The 8,145-nt window shown below is 46.5% G+C and overlaps 1 protein-coding gene across 1 annotated transcript; it reads left to right on the forward strand.

Annotated features, from left to right (window-relative positions):
• The first annotated feature begins 862 nt into the window (after positions 1 to 862).
• On the forward strand, positions 863 to 7,479 carry JCHAIN (joining chain of multimeric IgA and IgM). The gene is made up of 4 exons (XM_028743956.2): positions 863 to 1,066; positions 2,882 to 3,017; positions 4,175 to 4,255; positions 6,449 to 7,479. Exons 1-4 carry the CDS (start codon positions 1,003 to 1,005, stop codon positions 6,651 to 6,653), a joined length of 486 nt encoding a protein of 161 aa, XP_028599789.2. The 5' UTR covers positions 863 to 1,002; the 3' UTR covers positions 6,654 to 7,479.
• Positions 7,480 to 8,145: the final 666 nt, after the last annotated feature.

The raw sequence follows: 8,145 nt of genomic DNA on the forward strand, positions 1-8,145 counted from the left end.
CAAGGTGATGTCTCTGCTTTTTAAGATGCTGTCTAGGCCTGTCATTGCCCTTCTCCCAAGAAGCAGGCGTCTTTTAATTTCGTGGCTGCTGTCACCATCTGCAGTGATCCTGGAGCCCAAGAAAGTAAAATCTCTCACTGCCTCCATTTCTTCCCCTTCTACTTGCCAGGAGGCCCAGTGGCCATGATCTTCGTTTTTTTGATGTTGAGCTTCAGACCATATTTTGCGCTCTCCTCTTTCACCCTCATTAAGAGGTTCTTTAATTCTTCCTCACTTTCTGATATCAAGGTTGTGTCATCTTGTGTCAAGGTTGTGATTCTGGTTACAAAACTTAAAATCCCCAGGCGAATAAATAATCCAAAAATGCTAAAGAGAGGCTGGTGAAGGGTATGGCTGGGGAGAGGGTGTGGCTTGGAGAGACTCTCAGGGGCCGGACAAAGTGTCCCAGGGGCCAGACATTTGGCCCTCAGGCCTGAGATTCCCTAACCCTGATATAAAATATTTAGTCTGCCAGGAGTTGAGTGAAGCCAAATTCATTCTATACCACACAGCATCACCTTCTCAGAAGCATTTGTGACATCAGATCACTGCCAGACAATAATATTTTATTGATAGTTTCTTAACCCAGAGGCAAACAACCTAAGCATCGCACTTCTTAGAATACTCTTGCAGTCTAATCCGTTTTAGTTCTCTAATCTCCCTGCATATGTGTGTTTTATGTTTATATGTGTATTGCAAACCCAAGTTCAAAAAGAGAGAGAGAGAAATGTTGTAATCTTGCCCACCAGTAGAGTTTTCGAAGAACGGGGTTTTCCTCCCTGATTAGTAAACCACCATTAGTTTGTGGTTTCATTCTGTCCAGATGTGCTTTGCACCACCGTTAGCACAACTTGATTGCAATCTAGGCAGGCGTTTTTAGGAAACTCAGGCTGCCACCGCCACACAGACTGCTTTTTGGCAGAGAGGCACAACTCTGAGAGTGTTTGAAGGCAGGCAGAGAGAATGAAGAACTACTGGATCCTCTGTGGAACCCTGGCTGTCTTTTGGGGAGCTGTTCTTGGAACAGGTATGCAACATTTGCCCACTGAAAGCAACTCAGATACAATGTTTTAAGCAAAGAAAGTGCTTTTGTGCCAGGAAGAATTGTCACTATTTTAATTGGCTCTAAAATTCTTACCTAGAAGGTGGTACTGTATCTAGATTGAAAATTTTAAAAGTAAAAAGGATGCTTGTTTTATCCTACTGGGCTGCTCTGAAATCAGGGTTATGGTAATCTACAATGTGCATTAGATATACTTACAATGTCAGAGCTGTGTTTTGAAATGGGGATCACCAGGTGTTCAGTAATGCTAAAGTACCCATTTTTTCTGTTTTTGGGGTTGGCTTGAGTGATCCCTCCGAACCAGAAGTCCATTGCTTTCTATAATTCTCCCCTGGTCTCCTCGCTGGCCCAAACAGGACTAATTTAGCCAGCTAGCCCTGGTGATCATCTAATGTTTATTGGATGGATTTCCCCCCTAAATTGATTTTTGAATTCTGAATTTATTGTTATTCACGTTTTATACTGTATTTTATGCTGTTTTTTTGTTGCATCAATTAAGTGTTTTAAATTTGTTGTTAGCTGCCCTGAGCCCGGTTTTCTGAACCAGGAAGGGCGGGGTATAAATAAAAATGTATTATTATTATTATTATTATTATTATTATTTGAATATTAATATGTCTTGGAGTTTGCATGCATTCCTGCCAATGTCCCTACCGACCAGTGGTGTAGCGTGGGGGGTGCAGGGGGGGCTGGCCACACCGGGCGCAACATCTGGGGTTAGGGCAAATCCACAGGTTAGGGGGCGCAAATCCACGGGTTAGGGGGCGCAAATTACTTGCCTTGCCCCGGGTGCTGACAACCCACACTACGCCACTGCTACCGACTCTGCTCTAATGGTTGTAGTTGTTGTAGTTGATGATGATGATGATGATGATGATGGCAGCTTCATGGTAGAAACCACTTATTAAATTCAGAAAGTAAGATGGAATTAAGGGGTTAAGATATGGGAAAGGGAAGGAATACAGACTGACAGATAAAAGAAAAAGAGTCCAGCATGGCCCCAGGGGTGACCCATAGTAATGTAGGAAAATGAGGAAGTGTAGTGGAGAGGATTGTGGCCAGTGCAGGATTGCTACTTTTTTCTGGCAGGGCTCCTGTGCTGTTTATGCTGGACGACAGCAGGGGAGGGAGGCTGAGGTCCATTGCGACTGGGTAGGGCAAAAGGCAGGGACCCCAAGCAGTGGGTGGCAAAAGTAGTGCAGTGGCAAAGTCAAACGTTCAGCTTCTCTTCATGACAGTCGCAGCCATGCCCCCTCACAGCAGCGCCCCTTTTATTATAATACCACAATTGTATAATTGTGCAATAATAAAAGTAGGGGATGCATTGCAACAATTAATGCCCAGGGGAGCTGTGTCACCAGCTGGAATAAAAAAATATTGGACCAGTGTTCTGATCCAGCGTAAATCAGCTTCATAAATTCAGATATTGATCAGATAGTCCAGGCTTTCCCAACCTGGTGCTCCCCAGAAGCCCTAACCAGCCCAAGCCTATAACCCAGGAATGAACTTGAGATACGTAGACCTCCGAGTCTGAAAATGCCACGTTGAAGCCTTGGGTTTCATCTTCCTCCCTAGCAGCCTAAATTTGGCTTCCAGGATCTTTCAGCTGCAAATCTCAGTATGACTCAGTAACCCACCCTTTGCATCTCATTATTACGTTGTCGTCGTTTTTTCCGGGATGTGATAAAAGAGGTGCGCCCTAAACACCTGGCAGATCGGCACCAGGGAATGTTCTCGTTTTTCTTCCTCAGTCTAAAAAACCTTGTGTTTTATGGGCAGCTTATTATGGGCTGGATGAAGATGAAGAGAAGGTCCTGGTTGATAACAAGTGCCAGTGTGTGAAGGTGACATCGAAATTCGTCCCTTCCAAAGACAACCCACAAGAGGAAGTACTGGAGAGAAACATCCGCATCATGTAAGTGGTACTTCGTATAAAGTTTCTCCTTTTCCTGAGGCATATGCACAACAGTCAAAGCCATAACCCCCGAATGGGACGGAATAAATGCTGCATAGCCTTTCTATAATTTGGGGAGCGGGATTATCTCACTCTTCCTCTTCAAGCAGCTTCTGTGGTGAAGATGAAAGAGCAAGCAGGACACCAATACTGTACAGCCCTCTAGGATCTCCCTCTTCCGCCACCTCAATCACTTTGTCAGTTTCACAGGTGTAGCCCAGTTAAGTCTTTTTGCAACGAAAACCATGAAAAGTCTTGTGGCGCCAACAGATTTGTGGTGGGTGAACTCCCAAGATGCCAGAAGACTCTCTGGTGGTTCCTCACATCCAATCCTCCTTCGACTCTGAGAGAAGACCCTCTCACTACACATTCAACTACAGGCATCTCCCCATTTACATGGGGGTTACATTGCTGGGTACCACACATATACATGAAATTGTGTATAGTGGGGAACACAATCTTTAAAGCCTGTGAACAGCCTCCTTTCTCAAGCTCCAACTCTCCACAGGCCTCAGAGGTCAGTGCAAAGGCTCCCTCCTGGAATTGCTAGCCATTAGCCAACTCTTTCCCCACCATTTTTGCAGTTTTCCTGCTTTTTCCACTCCCCATTTGCCATTTAAACAGATTTATTTATTTCCCGGCACCACACTGTAACGTGTAAGTGGAGAAATGCCTGTACTGCACTTGACCTCTGCTATCAGCAGCCATAAAACCCTTCCAATGGCTTGACAACATCATACAGATGACAAAGCTGCTGCAGAGAGAGAGAGAGCTCACTCATCTGCACGGGCTCACTGATTGTTGTTGTTGTTGTTGTTGTTTAGTCGTTTAGTCGTGTCTGACTCTTCATGGAGCAGAGCACGCCAGGCACTGCCTCCCGCAGTTTGGTCAAACTCATGCTGGTAGCTTCGAGAACACTGTCCAACCATCTTGTCCTCTGTTGTCCCCTTCTCCTTGTGCCCTCCATCTTTCTGTGACCCTTGCTAGTGTTTTTATCTTGCCACGGCCACAAGGGGAGAGAACTTGTCAGTCCGCAGCAATGACGGTTGTGTTTCCATTCCTGCATTTCATTTGAACAATCTGGCTTGTAACTTTCTCTTCCTCTTTGCCTTCTCCAGAGTTCCCCTGATGACCAGAGAGAACATCTCTGACCCCACCTCGCCAGTGAGAACCAAATTTGTCTACAACTTCTCCAAGCTGTAAGGGCTTCCCTTGATTGCACTTATCTCAATAAGCTTAAGTAGCGCTAAAAGAGTTGAGGCCACTGTAAAGTGTATTATATTGCAACAAAGCATATAACTGAGATGGCACCAACTGTGCCTTGCGCCAACTCAGCTATATTGGCTTTGGGTCATATCCAGAATGTAGCACTAAGTAGCCCTTTCCATCAGCCCTGGACACACCTCCCACACTTGCCTTGGGCAGAAAGGGCAGAATCCATCAATGCAGGGTTTCCCAAACTTGGATTTCCAGCTGTTTTTCAGACTACAATTCACATCATCCCTGACCACTGATCCTCCTAGCTAGGGATGATGGGAGTTGTAGTCCAAAAACTCCCAGCCGACTGCACTGGCTACCAATTAGTTTCTGGGTCCAATTCAAAGCGCTGGTTTTGACCTATAAAGCCTTAAACGGCCCAGGACTGCAATACCTCAAAGACCGCCTCTTTCCATATGAACCTCACCTTCTGAGGCCCTCCTTCGTGCGCCTCCTCTTCAAGAGGTCCGGAGGGTGGCAACATGAGAACAGGCCTTCTCTGCAGTGGCCCCCATCTGTGGAATGCTCTCCCCAGGGAAGTTTGCTTGGCGCCTTCATTATACACCTTTAAACGCCAGGCAAAAACGTTCCTTTTTAACTAGGCCTTTGGTTGATCTGATTTACATCCTTTGCCCTTTTAAAATGTGTTTCTGTGGGGCGGGGGCTATGGGTTGCTGTTTTTATTTTTATTATGTATTTTGTGGTTTTATATCTTGATTATAGGGACGCGGGTGGCACTGTGGGTTAAACCACAGAGCCTAGAACTTGCCAATCAGAAAGTCGGTGGTTTGAATCCCCGCAACGGGGTGAGCTCCCATTGCTCGGTCCCTGCTCCTGCCAACCTAGCAGTTCGAAAGTACGTCAAAGTGCAAGTAGATAAATAGGTACTGCTCCGGCGGGAAGGTAAATGGCGTTTCCGTGCGCTGCTCTGGTTCGCCAGAAGCAGCTTAGTCATGCTGGCCACATGACCCGGAAGCTGTACGCCGATTCCCTCAGCCAATAAAGTGAGATGAGTGCCGCAACCCCAGAGTCAGTCCCGACTGGACCTAATGATCAGGGGTCCCTTTACCTTTACCTTATCTTGATTTTATTCTGTGAACCACCCGAAATATAGGGTGGTATATAAATCTAATCAATCAACCAACCAACCAGTCAATAAAAAACAGCTGGAGACCCAAGTCTGGGGAACCCTGAGTTAATGCGTCCCATGGGCACAAGGATTTATACTTGCACAACAGAGCTTCCCCCACCTCCTAAGCATGTTCTAGAGCAGCGGTTCTCAACCTGTGGGTCCCCAGATGTTGTTGGACTACAACTCCCATCACCCCTGAGCTTTGGCCTTGCTAGCTAGGGGTGATGGGAGTTGTAGTCCAACAACATCTGGGGACCCACAGGTTGAGAAAGGCTATTTTAGAGGGTCCCCCCCTACCTATCCTCCAAAGCAGATTTGGGCAGCATGCATGGGTGTGTCTGCTCTTGCAGGGGTTGATGGGAGTTGTAGTCCAACAACAACTGGAAGGCATAGCTGTCAACTGTCCCTTATTTGGCAGGAAAGTCCCTTATCCCAGTGCTGTGTCCCGCTGCTGTCCCTTATTGATGATGTCCCTTAAATTTCCCGGGTTTCGAAGGAAGCAGCTTCTCTCCCTCACTCCCTGCCGGCCAGGGAGGAGGGAGGCTCCAACTGTGTTGCTTGGCTGCGTTGCTCACCCAATAAGGAGTCTAAGAATGACTGGGGGGTGGAGCTTGCATGCCTTGTGCCAATCAAATCAGCCGTGTTGCCTGGGGACTCGCCTTTGCTCAGCGCTTCCCAGCGGAGAGGTGACGGTGGTTTTCCTTGCTGCATCCCCTTTGCCGTGTTGCTGCGCTGTGGGAACCACCGCTTGAGGCTTCGTTTGGCTGCTGGCTGGGCTTTCTGCCTTTGGCTCGGAGGGGCTCAGAAGTTGAACATACCTGTGTTCGGAAAATCCCTTACTTTGGCTGCTGATCCCTTATTTTCGAGGCTCCTGGTCCCTTATTTTCAAATCTGTAAGTTGACAGCTATGCTGGAAGGCAGAGCATTGACTATTCCTCCTGTGGAATCTCTTTGTATGGATCTGTTGGCTAACTTTTCTCCTCCTCTGCCACCTGTCTTCTAGCTGTGATAAATGTGCTGCAGCAGACGGCGAGGCCACGAACGACCACCCTGCGCCTGGGGAGAGCAGTATGTGCAACGACCCCGACCAACCCTGCTACACCTACGACAGAAATAAGTGCTACACAGCCTCTTGCCTGTTCTCGAACGGTGGGAAGACGGAGGTCATCCAGACAGCCTTGACTCCTGAATCCTGCTATGCTGATTAGATCATAGAGCTGAATCATCGTGCAGAGCATGGTGGGGCAGATCTACGCCACCACAGAGACTTATCTCGGCTTCATAGTACCAGTTACAGCTTCCCTCAAGGGATCCTGGGAACTGTAGTTCGGTGAGGGTTCACCATTAGGGATCCTTTGGGTTGGAGAAAATCGATACGGTTCTCACCTAAAGGCAAACTCCCCCAATTCACATTTTCCATAACGTGAACCGAAAAAAGCTCCCCTTCAGAATTTGCAAATCACGCAGTGCAGTTCACCAGCCAAATGACGCGTGCAGAAATGGACGGCCTGTGCTAAAATCTACATGTAAATGTACGTTTTAGTGAAAAGAGCACACAAAATTATGCTTGGGAAATTGCTTTGGAGAAACTGGGTTGAAAAGAATCTGGATTAAAAGAAAACATGTACAGTTGGAGGACTTCGCTCAGAAATCCAATTTGCTTTATGAGGATTCTTTTTTAAAAATTGCAAACTGGTGTGGACTTGTGCAGAAATGAACTTCAGATTGCAAAAATGAGAATTGGAGAAAACGAAAATGGACACATTTGTCCATCCCTAGGGATTCCAAATGCCCCTTACAGAAGTACAGGTCTCTTCTTGGTTGAGGGAAATAGCCGTATGAAGTCTGTGGTGTAGAGACATACCCACATTGCCCTGCATGCTTGAAATTAAAAATATGTCTTTATCTGTATTAGCAGAATAATCTCCTACTATTTCCTCCCCATAATTTCTTGCAGTTTATAGAATTCCGCCCCGCCCCCCCATCTTCAGCCCCTACCCTACATGTTGTCACAATAAATATTGTCTTTCATTATCTCCACAGTCATTTTATTGGGACTAAACGCTGCTGGTTCCACACTGTGTGTTCGACATCTCTAACAGGCATAAAGCTAGCATAATTCCTTGGAAGTACTGGAGCTACATCAAATTACTTCTGGGGCACGGCCGGGAGGGAGTGTGGTATAGTAGTTAGGGTGCTGGACAAGAGGAATTACTACATTCCCTTATTGGAGGTCAATAATAACAAGGTCATAAACCAATAAACATTTATTTTGCATGTGCAAAGTGGCAACCCCAATGCTGAGGTCGCTACAAAGGATTCAAACTGCAATACAAACATAGCTGTAGCAATGTAAATTAATCAAAACCACACCTGCGTTACATCCTTAAAGCATTTTGGGGACACTAAGCAACTAGCAGTTTACACCTTTTGACATGCTCAATTAGTCCTCTTTGTTGCAGCTACACTGTTTTGCACCATGTAAAAGTTAAAGGTAAAGGACCCCTGACAGTTGAGTCCAGTCACAGACGACTCTGCGGTTGCGGCGCTCATCTCACTTTACAGGCCAAGGGAGCCGACGTTTGTCCACAGAAAGTTTTTCTGGGTCATGTGGCCAGCATGAATAAACCGCTTCTGGTGCAATGGGACACTGTGACAAAAAGTGTGGACAGAAGTGCATGGAAACACCATTTACCGTCC

The sequence above is a fragment of the Podarcis muralis genome, chromosome 9 (genome assembly GCF_964188315.1).
Source record: "Podarcis muralis chromosome 9, rPodMur119.hap1.1, whole genome shotgun sequence".
Lineage (NCBI taxonomy): Eukaryota > Metazoa > Chordata > Lepidosauria > Squamata > Lacertidae > Podarcis > Podarcis muralis.